The sequence below is a fragment of the Microtus ochrogaster genome, chromosome 4 (genome assembly GCF_000317375.1).
Source record: "Microtus ochrogaster isolate Prairie Vole_2 chromosome 4, MicOch1.0, whole genome shotgun sequence".
NCBI classification, from domain to species: domain Eukaryota; kingdom Metazoa; phylum Chordata; class Mammalia; order Rodentia; family Cricetidae; genus Microtus; species Microtus ochrogaster.
This window is the reverse complement of record NC_022011.1, coordinates 18,899,109-18,918,135: the sequence shown is the minus strand read 5'-3', so window position 1 is coordinate 18,918,135 and position 19,027 is coordinate 18,899,109. Positions and strand designations below refer to the sequence as shown.

At 49.3% G+C, this 19,027-nt stretch overlaps 1 protein-coding gene across 3 annotated transcripts in view; it reads left to right on the top strand.

Annotated features, from left to right (window-relative positions):
* The window catches only part of Zfhx3 (zinc finger homeobox 3), a 628,106-nt gene extending 610,971 nt beyond the window's left edge, over positions 1–17,135 (top strand). For all 3 annotated transcript variants that reach the window (XM_026778321.1, XM_005345704.3, XM_026778324.1), the window contains 3 exons: positions 612–714; positions 1,946–7,405; positions 11,160–17,135. In XM_026778321.1, the coding sequence (XP_026634122.1) occupies positions 612–714; positions 1,946–7,405; positions 11,160–12,814 (7,218 nt within the window). In that variant the 3' untranslated portion in view covers positions 12,815–17,135. The remainder of the gene's footprint in view (positions 1–611; positions 715–1,945; positions 7,406–11,159) is intronic.
* The last annotated feature ends 1,892 nt before the right edge of the window (positions 17,136–19,027 follow it).

The following is a 19,027-nucleotide window of genomic DNA, read 5'->3' as shown; positions in this document are numbered from 1 at the left end:
TCCTGGAAGATGTGCCGGTGTGTCTGCTTGTCCTAACCTCCTCCCTCCTGGAAGATGTGCCGGTGTGTCTGCTTGTCCTAACCTCCCCCCTTTGTTCTCCTCTCTCCTTACCCTTTCCTTCACTCCGCCTCCCCTCCTCTCCTTGCCTGAATACATTTGAAAACAGTGCTACAATGCTCCCTGCTTCAAGATTACCATGTACTTTACTAGGTATGATTTAATTAGGGCCCTTATTATGTTTTCAGCAGCTTAAGGTGGGCCTTTCAACTTATCTACCTAATTGGTTGCACAAGAAGTTTCACAGCCCATGACAAAACATTGTCAGTGATCAAAGTCAAAATTCTGCATAAAAGAAAAATATTAATAATAAGATTATTCTTCAAGTGTGCACTGCTAATTATGTCCAGAATGTAACCGTAGAAACACTTTTGACTGATGGGAGCTCTGTCTAATAAACATGAGTCTTCACTGAGCTATGAAAAGTGACACCGGCAGCTTAACACTCGGTGAAGGCTAATTTTGCTTATTAAATAATTTTTAAACCTTTCGTATTTTGTGTCCGTTCCCTCCGCGATCTGACTCCTCTTGTTTCTCTGCTTCTTCCCCCTCAGGTGACCACTCCTGAGATGGTGATGCCCAGCAGCATGTTCCTCCCTGCAGCTGTTCCAGACCGCGATGGGAATTCCAGTTTGGAAGAGGCAGGAAAGCCACCTGGTTAGCGACATTCATCTTTTTATTCCTGCAGACTGAAGCGAGATGAATTCTTGGGCCAAAATTTTTATGGGGCAAGGGGACTAGGGATTCTTTAGAATAGATTCTAGGGGAGCAGGGCTGAGGGGCTCCATCATCAAAACCTGTACCCTTGAGGTCTTAGCATGTGTCCTGTAGACAGTTTGTTCACATGGTTTAACGATAAAGGACTGCCTGAGATCTCGTGGGATACTGTTATGGGACGTAGGTCCCCACAGAGTGCTCAGTTAAGGACCAAGTCTCGAGAGACCTGCCGTTCAAAGATCTTAAGGTTCCTTTGTTGTCTTTCTTGCTGCCTTTGCATAGCATTCTTGGAGTCTTCTGGAATTGCCTTTTTGTAAACGTAGCATTTGGAAGGACCGTGGCCACTGACGTGTCTCCTGCAGTTGTCACGGCCACAGAGTGGTTCTTAGGTCTCTGCGAAGCTCTCCTGAGTCTTGAACACACTCTCAAGGACATCTCAGACTGATACTGCAGATGCCTGGCCTTCGTCCTTGTGATGTGTCCAGGTGACCTGGGAAGAGCCAGAGCACTTACGGATATGATGATCTCGTTGTTTAAGGGGGGGAAATGTAATGCATTTTGGGGGATCCTTACTGCTTACCGAATAGAGCTGACATTCTAAAGCCACACTAATACTTACCTGCTTGCATTAGCAAGGACCTGGGTTCAGGAAACAGCGATGCTAAAAAAAAAAAAAAAAAAGAGTCACGTTAAACATGAAACTAAATGCCCTTAAGAGATCCCAAAATGTGTTAGCTTCCTCACGGCTTGGGACAGCACTAGTGTAGGTGACAGTAGATCTAATGTGCTAAATTTTTATGACAAAAAAAACAGTGATCGTAAAGGATGCCGGGAAGATCACAGTAACCTTCAAACTGCCTTTTGGGAAACTGAGGCTTCTGAGTCAACTAAATACTATTTAGAAGGTCCATGACATGACTCAGACATGGTCTGAACTGAACCTATTTGTACCCTCCTATTCACCTCTGTTCGCGCACGCCTTGTTTTTGTGTGCATTCTAGAATCTGGCCCTGTGGAGAGATGCTGGCACCCGGTCAGGTGTTTCCTGTATTCATAAAGCCTGGCTAGATGAACGGCCCTGAGCGCCACCCTGGGAACAAAGCCTTCTTTCTCTTTGGGCTTGACATGTCTTTTTTTTTCTTTTTTTTTTTTTTTTTTTTTTTTTTAACAGAAACCTCAGAGGATCTGGGAAAGAACATCTTGCCGCCTGCAAGCACAGAGCACAGTGGAGATCTGAAACCCTCCTCCGCCGACCCCGGTGGTGCGAGAGAAGACACGGGCTTCCTCTGCTGGAAGAAGGGGTGCAACCAGGTCTTCAAGACCTCTGCCGCCCTCCAGACCCACTTCAACGAGGTGCACGCCAAGAGGCCGCAGCTGCCTGTGTCAGATCGCCACGTGTACAAGTACCGCTGCAACCAGTGCAGCCTGGCTTTCAAAACCATCGAGAAGCTGCAGCTCCACTCTCAGTACCACGTGATCAGGGCTGCCACCATGTGCTGCCTTTGCCAGCGCAGTTTCCGGACTTTCCAGGCCCTGAAGAAACACCTCGAGACAAGTCACCTGGAACTGAGTGAGGCTGACATCCAGCAGCTATATGGCGGGCTTCTAGCCAACGGGGACCTCTTGGCAATGGGAGACCCCACCCTGGCCGAAGACCACACCATTATTGTTGAAGAAGACAAGGAGGAAGAGAGTGACCTGGAGGATAAGCAGAGTCCAACAGGCAGTGATTCCGGGTCAGTACAGGAAGACTCAGGTTCAGAGCCAAAGAGAGCTTTGCCTTTCCGAAAAGGCCCCAATTTTACCATGGAGAAGTTCCTAGACCCTTCCCGCCCTTACAAGTGTACTGTCTGTAAGGAGTCTTTCACTCAGAAGAATATCCTGCTGGTGCACTACAATTCCGTCTCCCACCTGCATAAGTTAAAGAGGGCCCTTCAAGAATCGGCAACTGGCCAGCCGGAGCCCACCAGCAGCCCAGACAACAAACCATTTAAGTGTAACACTTGCAATGTGGCGTATAGCCAGAGTTCCACCCTGGAGATCCACATGAGGTCTGTGCTGCACCAAACCAAGGCCCGAGCAGCCAAGCTAGAAGCGGCAAGTGGCAGCAGCAGCAGCAACGGGACTGGGAACAGTGGCGGTGTGTCCCTTAGCTCCTCCACGCCAAGTCCTGTGAGCACCAGCGGTGCTAACACCTTTACCACCGCCAACCCAAGCAGTGCTGGCATGACTCCAGGCTCCAACCTGCTGAGCCAGGTGCCCACTGAGAGTGTGGGGCTGCCGCCTCTGGGGAATCCCATCAGTGCCAACATCACTTCCCCTCCAGAGCCCAAGGAGGCCAACCGGAAGAAGTTAGCGGATATGATTGCTTCTCGGCAGCAGCAGCAACAACAGCAGCAGCAGCAGCAACAGCAGCAAGCACAGACACTGGCCCAGGCCCAGGCTCAAGTGCAGGCGCACTTGCAGCAGGAGTTGCAGCAGCAGGCTGCCCTGATTCAGTCTCAGCTTTTTAACCCCACTCTGCTTCCTCACTTTCCCATGACCACAGAGACATTGCTCCAGCTGCAGCAGCAGCAGCATCTGCTCTTCCCTTTCTATATCCCAAGTGCAGAGTTCCAGCTCAATCCGGACGTGAGCCTGCCTGTGACCAGCGGGGCTCTGACACTGACGGGGTCAGGCCCAGGCCTTTTGGAAGATCTGAAGGCTCAGGTCCAGATCCCACAGCAGAGCCACCAACAGGTTCTGCAGCAGCAGCAGCAGCAGCAACAACAACAGCAGAATCAAGTCTCTCTTTCCCAGAGTCATTCAGCCCTCCTTCAGCCAAGCCAGCACCCCGAAAAGAAAACCAAATTGGCCATCAAAGAAAAGGAAAAAGAAAGCCAGCGAGAGAGGGAGGGGCCGGAGGGGGTAGAGGGTAACACAGGACCAAAGGAATCACTGCCAGATGCCTTGAAGGCCAAAGAGAAGAAAGAGTTGGCACCAGGGGGTGGTTCTGAGGCGTCTATGCTCCCTCCGCGCATCGCTTCAGATGCCAGAGGGAATGCTACCAAGGCCTTGCTGGAGAACTTTGGCTTTGAGCTGGTCATTCAGTACAATGAGAACAAGCAGAAGGTACAGAAGAAGAACGGAAAGACGGAGCAGGGCGAGAACCCGGAGAAGCTTGAGTGTGACTCCTGTGGCAAGCTCTTTTCCAACATCTTGATTCTAAAGAGCCATCAGGAACATGTGCACCAGAACTATTTTCCCTTCAAACAGCTGGAAAGGTTTGCCAAGCAATACAGAGAGCACTATGATAAACTGTACCCGCTAAGGCCGCAGACCCCAGAGCCACCGCCACCGCCACCACCTCCTCCTCCGCCCCCACTTCCTGTGGCACCCCCCCAGCCAGCTTCTACGCCAGCCATCCCGGCATCTGCGCCACCCATCACTTCACCCACCATTGCCCCGGCCCAGCCCTCCGTGCCTCTCACCCAGCTCTCCATGCCGATGGAGCTGCCCATCTTCTCCCCACTGATGATGCAGACGGTGCCGCTGCAGACTCTGCCAGCTCAGCTGCCCCCTCAGCTTGGCCCTGTGGAGCCTTTGCCCGCCGATCTGGCCCAGCTGTACCAACATCAGCTCAATCCGACCCTGCTCCCTCAGCAGAGTAAGAGGCCACGCACCAGGATCACCGATGACCAGCTCCGTGTGCTGCGGCAGTATTTCGATATCAACAACTCCCCCAGTGAGGAGCAGATAAAAGAGATGGCGGACAAGTCCGGCTTGCCCCAGAAAGTGATCAAGCACTGGTTCAGAAACACTCTGTTTAAGGAGCGGCAGCGCAACAAGGACTCCCCGTATAACTTCAGCAACCCACCCATCACCAGTCTGGAGGAGCTCAAGATCGACTCCCGGCCCCCATCGCCAGAACCCCAGAAGCAGGAGTACTGGGGAAGCAAGCGGTCATCGAGAACAAGGTTTACCGACTACCAGCTCAGAGTCCTTCAGGACTTCTTCGATGCCAACGCTTACCCGAAGGACGATGAGTTTGAGCAGCTTTCGAATTTGTTGAACCTCCCCACCCGTGTCATAGTGGTGTGGTTTCAGAACGCCCGGCAGAAAGCCAGGAAAAATTACGAGAACCAGGGAGAGGGCAAAGATGGAGAGCGGCGCGAGCTTACGAACGACAGATACATTCGAACGAGCAACCTGAATTACCAGTGCAAAAAGTGTAGCCTCGTGTTTCAGCGCATCTTTGATCTCATCAAGCACCAAAAGAAGCTGTGTTACAAGGATGAGGATGAAGAGGGGCAGGATGACAGCCAAAATGAGGACTCTATGGACGCCATGGAGATGCTCACCCCTACCAGCTCCTCTTGCAGCACCCCTATGCCCTCCCAGGCGTACAGCACCCCAGCGCCCTCAGCCGGCACAGCTCCCTCTGCATTCGTGCAGCTCACCGCGGAGACGGAGGAACTGACCACCTTCAGTTCTAAAGCAGAGGCGAGCGACGAGAAGCCAAAGCAGGCAGACCCTCCCAGCGCACAGTCAAACCAAACCCAAGAGAAGCAAGGACAGCCAAAGCCAGAGGTGCAGCAGCAAGAGCAGCCAGAGCAAAAGACTAACGCACCTCAGCCCAAGCTCCCACAGCTGGCTGCCCCCTCCTTGCCGCAGCCGCCTCCACAAGCACCCCCTCCGCAGTGCCCCCTCCCCCAGTCAAGCCCCAGCCCCTCTCAGCTCTCCCATCTGCCCCTCAAGCCCCTCCACACATCAACTCCTCAGCAGCTGGCAAACCTACCTCCTCAGCTCATCCCCTACCAGTGTGACCAGTGCAAGCTGGCGTTCCCATCCTTCGAGCACTGGCAGGAGCATCAGCAGCTTCACTTTCTGAGCGCACAGAATCAGTTCATCCACCCGCAGTTTCTGGACAGGTCGTTGGATATGCCTTTCATGCTGTTTGATCCCAGTAACCCCCTCCTGGCCAGCCAGCTGCTCTCGGGGGCCATACCTCAGATCCCCGCCAGCTCAGCCACTTCTCCTTCCACGCCAACCTCCACGATGAACACTCTCAAGAGGAAGCTGGAGGAGAAGGCCAGCGCGAGCCCCGGCGAGAACGACAGCGGGACGGGCGGAGAAGAGCCTCAGCGAGACAAGCGTCTGAGGACGACCATTACACCAGAACAGCTGGAGATTCTCTACCAGAAGTACCTGCTGGACTCAAACCCAACTCGGAAGATGCTGGATCACATCGCCCATGAGGTGGGCTTGAAGAAGCGCGTGGTCCAGGTGTGGTTTCAGAACACCCGAGCCCGGGAAAGGAAAGGTCAGTTCCGGGCTGTGGGCCCAGCGCAGGCCCACCGGAGATGCCCGTTTTGCAGAGCACTCTTCAAGGCCAAGACTGCCCTCGAGGCTCACATCCGGTCCAGGCACTGGCACGAAGCCAAGAGAGCTGGCTACAACCTGACCCTGTCCGCCATGCTGTTAGACTGTGACGGGGGACTCCAGATGAAGGGAGATATTTTTGACGGAACTAGCTTTTCCCACCTCCCCCCAAGCAGTAGCGACGGTCAGGGTGTGCCCCTCTCGCCTGTGAGCAAAACCATGGAGCTGTCCCCCAGGACTCTTCTCAGTCCCTCCTCCATCAAGGTGGAAGGGATCGAAGACTTTGAAAGCCCCTCCATGGCCTCGGTGAATCTGAACTTCGACCAGACGAAGCTGGACAATGACGACTGCTCCTCTGTCAATACCGCAATCACAGACACCACGACGGGGGACGAGGGCAACGCCGATAACGACAGCGCATCGGGAATAGCGACCGAAGCCAAATCTTCTGCACCCAACGAGGGCTTGACCAAAGCGGCCATGATGGCAATGTCCGAGTACGAAGACCGACTGTCATCTGGTCTGGTCAGCCCAGCCCCGAGCTTTTATAGCAAGGAGTATGACAATGAAGGTACTGTGGACTATAGCGAAACCTCGAGCCTCGCAGACCCCTGCTCCCCAAGCCCCGGGGCCAGCGGGTCTGCAGGTAAATCTGGTGACGGCGGGGATCGGCCCGGGCAGAAACGTTTTCGCACTCAGATGACCAATCTGCAGCTGAAGGTCCTCAAGTCGTGCTTCAATGACTACAGGACACCCACCATGCTGGAGTGTGAGGTCCTCGGCAATGACATTGGACTGCCAAAGAGAGTTGTTCAGGTCTGGTTCCAGAATGCCCGGGCGAAAGAGAAGAAGTCCAAGTTAAGCATGGCCAAGCATTTTGGTATCAACCAAACGAGTTACGAGGGACCCAAAACAGAGTGCACTTTGTGTGGTATCAAGTACAGCGCGAGGCTGTCTGTACGCGACCATATCTTTTCCCAGCAGCATATCTCCAAAGTTAAGGACACCATCGGAAGCCAGCTGGACAAGGAGAAAGAATATTTTGACCCAGCCACCGTACGCCAGTTGATGGCTCAGCAAGAGCTGGACCGGATTAAAAAGGCTAATGAGGTCCTTGGACTGGCAGCTCAGCAGCAAGGGATGTTTGACAACGCCCCTCTCCAGGCTCTTAACCTTCCTACCACGTATCCAGCGCTCCAGGGCATTCCTCCCGTGTTGCTTCCCGGCCTCAACAGCCCCTCTTTGCCAGGCTTTACTCCATCCAACACAGGTGGGTCCTGCTCCTGGTGATTGTTTTCAGAGTTCGGTAAGCAGACGCTCAGTTTTATTATGAGGTTACCAATGCTCTGGGTGGTGGTCGAGTAGGAGGCTTGCCTCTCTAGTCCCCTAAAGGAAACACAGTGACAGGTCCTATTGCAGTTCCTATCCAGCCATGTATCTCCCGCCCCCTCCCCCGTGCCAGTGGGTACTTGGATTCCTTGGACTCTCCTGTGCTGCAATGGAAGTGCCCACTTGGGAGGATGTCCTCTGACATCACTTTCAGGGTGCCCGTTGCTAAGAAACATCTGACATACTAATTTCCAGGGAATTTCCAACCTTGCGGTCATATGATCCCACATAGGTAATTGTTATAAATAGAAGACCAGGGAATTGCCTAGCTGAGACTGTATTGGCCCCGGTAGCAGCTGCCTGGAGAGACCTGAAATCAACCCCTTGTCCTTACGCGTGTAGTCCCACACACCTTTCCCAGAGCAGGAAGCCGCTCTTCGTGCTGGGTGCTTCCTCCGCCGGTTCTCTTCTGTTGAGAATAGTGTTAATCTCTCAGACAGGTGACTACTGTGTGCTCCAGGGCTCCTCAGCCGCCCTCACATTCTCCCTTCCCTCACACTTGCTCGTCTGGAGGCACACACGTGTGCCGCTTATGTGGACTCTTAAGGATGGGAACTTTTGCAGTTCTTTCGACAGACGTTCCTTTCTTGTTCCTCCTCATCTGTCTTCACCCGTCTTCGCAGCCCTCTGAAACTGGACCTTCTCCTCCAGCATCCTGTGAGGATTAGACACAAGCTAGTGAGTCCCCTCTACAAAGGTCTGTGCTAACCAGCCCACACACTAGACCCCCACAAGGCCGCCTCGTCTTCCCGAAGCTTGAGGCTTCGGTTGGCTTCCCTAGAGCAGTCCTAGTTCAGTTAACCTGATAATGCCAGCGGTGTTCAACAGAGGATAAGCTGCTGCATTCCTCATTCCTGCTCTCAGTCTCTTGCTAAAGAGAACAAGAAAAGAAAGCATTAAGACAAAGGCTTTCGCATAAATATATCACACAGACTGATGTTGAAGCCAGCAAGACGTAAGCCAGGAAGCAAATTGAGGCAAGTGGTCAGACATTTGAATGATCCTTGCAGCCTAGGGCAGTGGCAGGAAGGCCCAGTATATAATAGTATAATGGCTTGAAAATAAGAGAATCGGGATGAGCAAGATGGCTCATTGGGTAAAAGCACTTGCCGTGCAAACCTGATGGCATAATTTTGATCATCAGAATGTACATACACATACACACACACACACACACACACACACACACACACACACACACAGAGTCTGATGCATTGGCACACATTTGGAATCCCAAGAGTCCAGATGAGAAGTGGAAACAGGAGATTCGCCTAGAAACATACGGGCTAGCTAACCTGGAAATAGCTGGGCAGACATAAGAGAGACCCTACCTTGACAGGGTAGAAGGTGGGAACTCATGCCCAATAGATGACCTTTGGCCTTGACGTACCCACCATAGCACATGAACACCTCCCGACAACAAAAGTTTTAAGGTAGTCTTAGAATGTCTGATGTATGGTGCCCTTGTCTTACAGATGGGAAAAAGCTGAGGCCCAGAGAGGTCAAGACCATTCAACAAGCCACAGGGTGGTGGGGAGGGAGGGAGAGTCAGAACTCCCACCCACCCAGGCCTCTGGGCTCCCAGTGCTAGGTGCTCTTCCACAGCACCCAATACGAGCCAGTCAGTCAGCAGGTGTAGGTGCTGCCTAGGTTCTGACCACTCAGAGTGAACTGGAGAAACAAAGCTATCCTCCTCAGGGCAGCCAGATGTCCCCCAGCTATCAGCACCTCAGCTACTACAGCTCACAAAACACTGGACCTGGCATGGGAGGGAAGGAGCTTGGGTTCACTAAGCAGTTACCACATGCCAGGCCTGATGCTAAGGTCTTTTCTTGTGGCCGTTCATGCAGCCCCTGCCATCTTGTACTATAGAAGGCTGAGGTTCTAAGGAGTCTCCTAGGGAACCAAAGGTCACACATCTGATGTGTGTCAGCTGCCATCCACACAAGGTCAGCCCGACTCCACAGTGACTGAGTTTCAGGGGGATGAAGTACCTGGCCCAGTTCTGATCTTACAGATCAGAAACCCAGCGTTAACGGCAGTAGAGTATGAGTCCAGCCAGTGCGGAGCCGGATAAACAGCAGGGCTTCAGGGAGTGCTCCTCCTTAAAGTGTGGAGCTCTTGGTAGTCCATCAGTGGAACATGCGTAAGGCCTTCTGACCTGAACCTTTCTTTCTCTTGAAAGCAGGAAGACATGGCTGTGGGCCAATCCACAGACATTCCTATTGGCTCTGGTCCCAGACCTCAAACCTGGAGCAGGCCCCACTGCCTACCAGCACACAGAAAGCCATGCCCTAAGCTCGGAGCTTCTAACCCCCACTCTGCCACTTGTACCAGCTCATCCGACAAGCCTTGAACTTTTCTCAGTTGCCAGTTGCATCTTCTCACCCAGCCTCCTTCCCTAGTGGACATTGAGGAAGTCGGAGTTGCCCTCAGTGGTTGTACTGAGGGAAGTTTGGGCTCTCTTGGGATTAGCAACAAGAAGCAACCTTGTTACTCACTTCTGTAATACGGAGGTTTTGATACACTGTATCGTTCAAGTTGGAAATGAACACAGTTTCCATCCATGTCTGGGCTTCAGAGTCCTCCCCTTCCCCCATGAAGACAGTGTTGTTTTGCAACCTCTGCCTCAGCTTTCTGGGAGAAGGCAGTCCTGCTCCAATACTGAGGAGCAGCGATGTGTTCTGTGATACACCGGCTAATTTTTCAGCTGTGGTAAATGTGGAGGTGTTCCGAGGTCTGTTGTCTGCGCCTTTTCTCAGCATTATGCATTGTCCAGTGAACTCTGCCTCTTTCCGGCACATGCTCTCTTAGGCCCTGGCGTGCGTAATATTCTGTACATGGTGATAGATTGGGATTGAGCAAGATCAAAGGTAGAAAGGACCATACTTTGGCTGGCCCCAGTGTTACAGTTCCATGATCACGAGTAAGCAAAAACTGAGCACTGGGTAGGATGGGCCCGCATCCCTTGGGAACTGGGAGTATCACTCCGAGTGTCTGCAACCCTGCTGGCCCTGTTACGTACTGTTGACACAGAGGCAAGAGCAAGTGGTATGTCTTGCTTCACAGACATACTGAACCAAGGCACTGGACCAATTTTTCCTGAGCAGGTTGTTTCTCAATCATCTTCTCTCTGCCCTCCTAAGGCATCCACTCAACTGCCATAGTGCAGGATGGGGACATGTGCAGAACGTGTGGTGCTTGTTCTTGTGGCTTTGGGGCTCTGCTAGGAGTCCTGCTTTGGCTTTCTCTCTGTGGCACTTTGGTAATGGCTTTCGGTTTACATGAGTCCCCAGTTGCTAGAAGCTAGTTTGGGGGCCTCCAGGCGAATTCGTCCTGGACAAATTGAATGGTATCTGGAAGTACATGGCAAGGAAGAGGTGAGCTAGTAAGTGTTGATATTAGGCATGGAAAAGTCCAGAAGCTGACCCAGGTCTGTGTCTTGGTTAACATGCTTGGTCACCCAACCCTGAGCATGGCAGGGTACACCTGTTGACAGCACTGGCTTTGACAGGACCCTTCAGGTTTGAACATCGGTGACCGTGCCAGAGGCACAAGTCCAGCACCTTGAATGTGTAACTCACCACTCAAAGTGACTGATCCGTGACTTTTCTTTCTGTCTCCATTCCTTTTAGCTTTAACGTCTCCTAAACCGAACTTGATGGGTCTGCCCAGCACAACAGTTCCTTCCCCTGGCCTCCCCACATCTGGATTACCAAATAAACCGTCCTCAGCTTCGCTGAGCTCCCCAACCCCAGCACAAGCCACCATGGCAATGGCCCCTCAGCAACCCCCACAACCCCAGCAGCCACAGGTGCAGCAACCTCCTCCACCGCCAGCAGCCCAGCCGATACCCACGCCACAGCTTCCCCTGCAACAGCAACGCAAGGACAAAGACGGTGAGAAAGGAAAGGAGAAGGAAAAGGCACACAAAGGGAAGGGGGAACCCCTACCTGTCCCCAAGAAGGAGAAAGGAGAGGCCCCTACAGCGGCTACAGCTACCATCTCAGCCCCACTGCCCGCCATGGAGTACGCGGTGGACCCTGCTCAGCTGCAGGCCCTGCAGGCGGCCTTGACTTCAGACCCCACAGCATTGCTCACGAGCCAGTTCCTTCCTTACTTCGTACCAGGCTTTTCTCCTTATTATGCCCCCCAGATCCCTGGCGCCCTGCAGAGCGGGTACCTGCAACCTATGTATGGCATGGAAGGCTTGTTCCCCTACAGCCCTGCCCTGTCGCAGGCCCTGATGGGGTTGTCTCCAGGCTCACTACTGCAGCAGTACCAGCAATACCAGCAGAGTCTGCAGGAGGCAATTCAGCAGCAGCAACAGCAGCAGCAGCGGCAACTACAGCAGCAGCAACAACAACAACAAAAAGTGCAGCAGCAGCAGCAGCCCAAAGCAAGCCAAACCCCAGTCCCCCAGGGGGCTGCTTCCCCAGACAAAGACCCTGCCAAAGAATCCCCCAAACCAGAAGAGCAGAAAAACGTCTCCCATGAGGTGTCCCCCCTTCTACCGAAACCCCCCGAAGAGCCAGAAGCAGAAAGCAAAAGTGCGGACTCCCTCTGTGACCCCTTCATTGTTCCAAAGGTGCAGTACAAGTTGGTCTGCCGCAAGTGCCAGGCGGGCTTCGGCGACGAGGAGGCGGCTAGGAGCCACCTGAAGTCCCTCTGCTTCTTCGGCCAGTCTGTGGTGAACCTGCAAGAGATGGTGCTTCATGTCCCCACCGGCAGTGGTGGCGGTGGCGGTGGCGGCAGCGGCTCATACCACTGCCTGGCGTGCGAGAGCGCGCTTTGCGGGGAGGAAGCGCTGAGTCAGCATCTCGAGTCGGCCTTGCACAAACACAGAACAATCACGAGAGCAGCAAGAAACGCCAAAGAGCACCCTAGTTTATTACCTCACTCTGCCTGCTTCCCCGATCCTAGCACCGCATCTACCTCGCAGTCTGCCGCTCACTCAAACGACAGCCCCCCTCCCCCGTCGGCCGCCCCGTCCTTGTCCGCTTCCCCCCACGCCTCCAGGAAGTCTTGGCCGCCAGTGGGCTCCCGGGCTTCGGCCGCAAAGCCCCCTTCTTTTCCTCCTCTCTCCTCATCTTCAACGGTTACCTCAAGTTCATGCAGCACCTCAGGGGTTCAGCCCTCGATGCCAACAGACGACTATTCGGAGGAGTCTGACACGGATCTCAGCCAAAAGTCCGACGGACCGGCGAGCCCGGTGGAGGGTCCCAAAGACCCCAGCTGCCCCAAGGACAGTGGTCTGACCAGTGTAGGAACGGACACCTTCAGATTGTAAGCTTTGAAGATGAACAATTACAAATGAATTTAAATAAAAAATTAATAACAAACCAATTTCAAAAATAGACTAACTGCAATTCCAAAGCTTCTAACCAAAAAAACAAAAAAACAAAAAACAAAAAAAAAGGAAAAAAAAAAAAGAAAAAGCGTGGGTTGTTTTCCCATATACCTATCTATGCCGGTGATTTTACATCCTTGTCTCTTTTTTTTTTCTTTTAATATTAAAAAGAAAACACAAATCCTACCCCTGTTACATTGTGTCCTTTTAAAGGTACTATTGGTCGGGGAAGCTGAAGTCCGCAGGGCCTGCCTATTGTCGTTGGAGCTTAAACCCCTTGTATATTTGCCCCTTTTGAGAACTACCCCACCTTGATAGCACAGAGGAGGCCGGCACGCGCTGTATGGGAAAGCACTCCGCCTTGTTACAGTTTTAAATGTCTTGCTAGCTTAGCACTCAGATACCAATGGCTTGCTAAAAGAAAAAAAAAAAAGAAAAAGAAATGTAATGTCTTTTTATTCTCAGGTCAATCGCTCACACTTTGTTCTGTTTTCAGAATCATTGTTTTATGTTTTTTTTTCTTTTGTTCCAGAAAAGATTTTTTTTGTTTTGTTTTGTTAATTTAAAAATGGGCAGAAAGTATTCAAGAAAAACAATGTGAACTGCTTTAGCTTTCTGGGGATTTTAAAGAATAGCTTTTCTGCTGAAGCCAATTTCAAGGGGAAAAGCTAAGCACTCCACCTTCAGAGAAAAAAAAAACCCACACAGAGTGTTGAGGACTTGTAGCTTAAAAGAGATGAGTTTTAAAAACTGACTTTCTGTATTTATGGTAGGTATGAGCATTTTTGGTCTTGAGTAGATTGCGGCATTGGAGATGAGCTGAAGCAGTATGGTAGACTTAAACCCTTGGTGCGCTTAGCTTTCGTGTGGTCCAGCCACAGCTCCTCATTTGATGTCTTGTTCATCCCTAGTGGATAGATTGCAATCTGTTGCTTCACCTACACTTCTCCCCTTTCCCCCCCACCCCCACCCTCTCATCTCCTTCTTAAAGTGGCTGCCTTCGTTTCTCGGAGGGTGCTACAGAATTATTTTATAAACCTAGAGAAAGCATTTCGGAGGACTCTAGGGGTCACCAGGGTCCTCACAGATTATTTTTGGCTGGGGAGCTGAGACTTTGGAAAGGCAGTTAATTCTAGTTACCTGTGTCTGGTAGCCCTGAGCGTTTAGCTTTTTATTTATCCTTCCTTTGCTTTTTCTTTGTGCCCCTCCTCCTCTTTCTTTCTCTCTCTCCTTGATCTGTGGACTCTTCAGATATTCATTTCTTGAACTAAAACATTCATTTCTGTAGTTGAGGCTGTATGTGTTTCTTTCTAAGAGGTTTTTGGCTAGAGATTTGGTTTTGGTTTTTTGTGTTTGTGTCTTTTCTTTCCTCTCTCAGAAAAAGAAATTTCATGCTTTAAAAAAAAAAAAAAAACAATCCAAAGACATACCCTTTCACTGCTGATGCAGAAAAGGGGGAAAGGGTTCTTGTTACTTGAGAATTTGTTTCTGATTTAAACAAACAAGAGGTAGTGTAATAAAAGAAAGAGTAACACAAAAGAGTTCCCAGGTCATTGTGTGCTTCTTCTGCAAGCAGAGAGGCAACTGTTAATGACAATTCCAGATACCAAAAGACACATTTTTTTTTTTTACTTCAAAGTTTTGTCCTTGTATTAGGCAGTCTGAGCGGCGAGTGATCCAGAGTGCAGCCAACAAAGAACAGATAGCAGTGTACAGTGAGCAAAAAAGGAACCATGTGCATCAGGCACTTGTGTTTCTGTTACTGTCCATATCCCTGTAACACAACACAACGCAACACACACCCATCTTCATCTTAAAACGGTCTGAGCTTTGAAAGGAGAACTTTGTGCTGCTAAAACATAAGTTTTGAAGACAAATAGATGCTTTGCTGTTTCAGTTTCATAGCCAAACCCCAACAGACATAATCTCCCTCACCCCCAAAGTGCGAACGCCTCCCTCACTCTCTTCCTTATGTTTCAAAGGGAACTTTGAAGACTGTGAATCCAGGTTCCGTTGGCCACCTTCTGGGCTTCTTCCCCAGTGCTGAAGCCACTCATTGACTTTGCAAAAGACTGGAGCATTCCAAGATCTGAAATCTTTTCATTTTTCCTTTTTCTTCCTTTCCTTTCTTTCTTAGCCGGGACTATTTTTATGAATTTGTTTTTAGTTAAAGAAAGAGTAGGTCCTGAACTGTTGTACATATTTCTAACTAGGCTGATGCACAGTGCAAATTCCTTTTTAATTTTTTAAAAGTAGAAATACTAAAAGAAAACCATCGTAACTATCAGTATCCAGTTGTAGCATAAGGTGTCAAAAAAACAAATACGCAGAACACTTACTGTTTTAAATAGCTATTTCCTTTAAACAAGAATTCTTGTATTTCTCCCTGTGTTTTGAGATGAACACTTTTAAATTTTAAAGTTGTACAGTTTTTTTGTTTTCCATTATTTTATCTTGTTTGTAACTCTATGAAATATATATATATATATTTTTTGCCATTTAACTGTTGTATGTTACTGTGTCTGTATCTATAGAAAAATGTTTGTTTTTGGTTCTCTGTGTGATACAATTTAACAATTTAACACTAGCTTTACCTGCCGTTCTGCTAGGTCTTCTCGAAAACTGTTTTTTAAAATGATATTGCTTGGTAATAGTGCAATTTCCTCCCCACCCCCAACCTCAAGTTTGTTTGTTTTTTTTTCTAACTCTGCCAGTCCTTCCCCAATGGTTTTCTTTGTTCTATTTTGAGCTACTACCATCCTCCCTCTGTGAGGCAGAGTGACTGTCAGTGTTTCACTGTGCCATGCCTTGACCCGTGGGTGTGTTTGGCAACAATAAGGTGGCTGGGTAGAATGGCTGCTGCCCACCAGTGCCCCTCAAAGGAGATCTGTGAGGGTTTCAACCTGGAGTGGCTTGTGTACTGACCGCTTTCCTCTGTGGCTGCGGCACAGCACCCACACGTATATTCATCAAAGAAGAAATCCTCAGCACTAAGCCAGAAATAGCGAAGCAGTCAGTGATGGTGAAAATCAGCAGGCAAACAAGAGCTGGTCACGGAGTTGTGGCCTAGCAGCCACAGTGGCTGTGACCTGTAGCGTGACAAAGCATGCATTTCCTACAGTGCTCAGCCGTTTAGATGCTCTCCCTCGGGGAGTCTGCTCCTGTCTGCTGCTGGAGCAAGTAGCTGAGGTGACTGTCTCAACTCACTTTTAAAATTAGTTCCTAACTTCTATTGGCACTTCGGTTTTGGGGTTTTGGTTTGTTTTCGTTGTTGGCATGAATATCTCCCCATCCCCACCGCCCAGTTCCTTCATGGTGTGACTTGGTGCTAGACACTCTTGGGCATGAGGCACCTGGATACCTGTCAGAATCTGAAGTTATTTCATCCATCCTTTCTCTATCCCTCCCATAAGTTTAAGAAAGGAAACCACACACACACACACACACACACACACACACACACACACACACTGCATCTAGGAAGTTGGGGTTTTTCTTAGTTTGCTTTTTTAGTTAAAAGCTATTTAAAGAGGTGAATGTGGCCAAAGTGTTACACAACTGAAAATAAACTAAAAAAGGCGGCACACGATGAAACCTGAGTGATCAGGCATGGCAGGAAGTTGCGGGAGAGAAGGCAGTGACCCAATCCAGTGCACTTGATGTTCATGGACATATATTTTTTTTAAATAATAAATTAAATTAAAACATTTTAAATAGAAGCATAAAATTGAGTTGGTTGTTTGTTGGCGCTGAGATACTGCCCACTGTGAAACAAAGCTTTGACTAGTTTGTTTTGTTTGTTTACTTTCTTCAGGGGGGGAGGGGGCAAGTTTGGGTAGGAAGGAAAGCATAAATGAACGTGACCCTGAGGTAAAGAGGTATATGAACAGCCTTTGCAATGTACAAAAAAAAAAAAAACCAACAACAACAAATAAAAAAAAACACAAAAAAACAAACAAAAACAACAAAAACAAAAAAAAAATAGAGCAAGTGAAACCAAAAATGATGTTCTTGGTGTTTTTCTATAATGTAGTCTTGTTAGCTTTTTTGTTACTGTAACAACGCTGATCTCGAACTGTACCAAAATACATGGAGACTAACAGAACCACAAGGAACTCTCAAACTGAAAAAGAAATTTGTCACAAAAACTTTGTTGTCATAGTTAAGTTGATTGTAGATGGTAATTGAATATACTCCTTTGAAAATATTTCATCAAGTATGTTTCCTGCTCATTGTGATACATTAAAAAATATGAGCAAAAGTTCTTGTCTGTTACCAGATTTATGTGCATGGACGGGAGCTACACGGAAAAGATGCCCACAGCTGGGGAAGTGTAAATTTTATCAAATGTCTTAAGGCTGTGTGTGCCAAGTGTACTTATCCCAAGGTGCATGAGAAGGTACACAAAGCACAATTACTCTTCAGTGTCTTTGTACTGGTGTGTGTCTGGGCCAGAGCAAGCCTTGGAGAGTCCCAGTAGTTAGTGTAGTTAGCTAATTTTTTTAATGCAAACTTTACTGTGAAAATTTGAGGTACCAGGACAACCTCAAGCAACAGAATTTTGCTAATGGTCAGGAGAGAGCTAGGTTTAACTTAACTGAAGTGGGAATTGGTGGTCATGGCAGAAGGAAGGAAGTGGTGGCTGGCAGTTTCCATGACCTATGAAAGGGCTTGCTCAGCCTCTGGTAAGAGGATCCAAGGCAGCCCAAGCACAGTGGCCTCAATGATTCCTCCATGAGAGCGACTAGACATGGCAGAAGCTCCTGATAGAAGCCTTCATTCTGCAGTATAACACTTAAAATCCATTAATGAGGAGCACATCTACGATTGGCCCAAAGAGCTTTAATTCATCTCTAATTTATTAGGCACAGCTAATAAATAATTTAGAGAACTCTAGCAGCCAGGCTTGGGTACCACCACGAGCTACTTATGTCCTTGCAAGGGGTGCAGTATCAGCCACTGGCCAACAGGAACCTTGTCTTCTAAGGTGTTAAACTGAGGAACCCCCTTCTGTTGGCCCCAGACATCTACTGCCAAGCAAATCTTCCCCAACCCCTCGGGCTGGGGCAGCAGCGATCCTATTAACTTACAATCTCAGTCTGCAGGTGTCACAAGCATTGCTTGGACTCAGAAGAAAGCTGCCTCTATGGCCAGTGCTCGAAGTTCTGTGCCAAACAAGTATGGCCACTGTCCCTAATGAAGTCCAGCTATTTCCCCAAGCATGAGACTTTTCTTTCTGATGTTGCTGACAAAGCATACGGTTGCACAGCTGTGTCCCTCATCTCTCCCTAACCCCATGAAACCATGCAGTACGATCAGAGTGGCTAAGAGCCAAAGCCGTATCTGCCTTCCGTATTGCAGCTGGGAGATCGCACTGTTTTCAATGGAATCTATTTTGCATAGGCTACAAATTCTTTCACAGGTAAAATTTTACCTGGAGAATTGGGTTAGAGACCAGAGGTTCTCATGTGCTCTCTCGCTCTCGCTCTCGCTCTCTCGCTCTTTGGAAAGCTCCCCTACCCCCAAAGGCAGTAAGGCTTCAGGATCACTCTCAAGTGGATATTAATTTCCTTGGAACTAATAGTCTCCCCACCCACAGAACATGAGCAGTGCGCATTGGATAGCTGTTTCTAATTTGCTTTAAAGAAAGTCTGGTACCTAGCCCCCCATAGACTAATGGCTTTCTCACTTTGAGCAAGTTTAGAATGTAAGTTACAAGAGGCAAACTGAGGGATGAGAGGTTTGTGCCCACTGCTCTGCAGCCTTAATTCTAGCAAGACAGGTGTCCTCGCTCAGCCTCCACATGGGTGCTGGGTGGACCAGACAAAGCTTGCACAGAAGCTAGTGGTCTCCAGGCTGTCAAGGCAGAGGCCAAGTTCATCGTTCTCTACTTCATGCTAAGGGTGTGTCTTTTCTTTCTCACATACACAGATAGATGATAGGTAGATAAGATAGATATAGTGTGTGGGTTTATATGTAAATATTTTCTTTCAGTTCTTTAAACTAGCAAGCATCATGTTTGGTTGAATTTCTGAGATGGAGGGAAGGAATCTTACTATATAGCCTTGGCTGTCCTTGATCTCACTATATAAACCAGGCTAGCCTTGAACTTACAGATCTGCTTGCCTCTGCCTCCCAAATGCTGGGATTAAA